Source organism: Penaeus monodon, chromosome 15 (genome assembly GCF_015228065.2).
Source record: "Penaeus monodon isolate SGIC_2016 chromosome 15, NSTDA_Pmon_1, whole genome shotgun sequence".
Taxonomy (NCBI): domain Eukaryota; kingdom Metazoa; phylum Arthropoda; class Malacostraca; order Decapoda; family Penaeidae; genus Penaeus; species Penaeus monodon.
The window spans coordinates 29,782,070-29,782,482 of record NC_051400.1 but is presented as its reverse complement, the minus strand read 5'-3'; the positions used below and the strand labels follow the sequence as shown (position 1 = coordinate 29,782,482).

General features: G+C 37.8%; 1 protein-coding gene across 1 annotated transcript in view; it reads left to right on the top strand.

The window, feature by feature from the left end:
- Positions 1-155, top strand: part of LOC119582319 — a 1,608-nt gene extending 1,453 nt beyond the window's left edge. The window contains exon 3 of the mRNA XM_037930533.1: positions 125-155. Coding sequence (XP_037786461.1) covers positions 125-155 — 31 coding nt within the window. The remainder of the gene's footprint in view (positions 1-124) is intronic.
- Positions 156-413: the final 258 nt, after the last annotated feature.

Genomic DNA, 413 nt, shown 5'->3' with positions numbered 1-413 from the left:
ATGCACGCAAATATTGTCTCATGCATTATTAAGTGTTGATCTTTTACTTTGTGCGTGTTCTAAGCTAGTCATACGTACGAAATAGATTGCTTGTAGATGTATTCGTGTGCCAATTTTGCCACAGGTGCTTCTTGGCTTGCTGTGTTATCTTGTAGTGTTAATCTTGTGTTAGATACACCATCTCTGCGAGAAAAAGACTATTTTTTTCTCTCTCTCTATTGCTTTATTCCCTTCTGTTTCCACTTTTTTCAGATTTCTCTTCTGCCTTCCTTTTGTTTCCTTATCTCATTTTCTCTCTCCTTTTTCTTTCTCCATTTCTGTTTCAGTCTTAACTCTTCCTTCTTCTCTCTCTCTTCTTTCCATCTTCCTCTCTATCTCTATGACTTATTCCCACACATTTTCTCCGTCCCAGC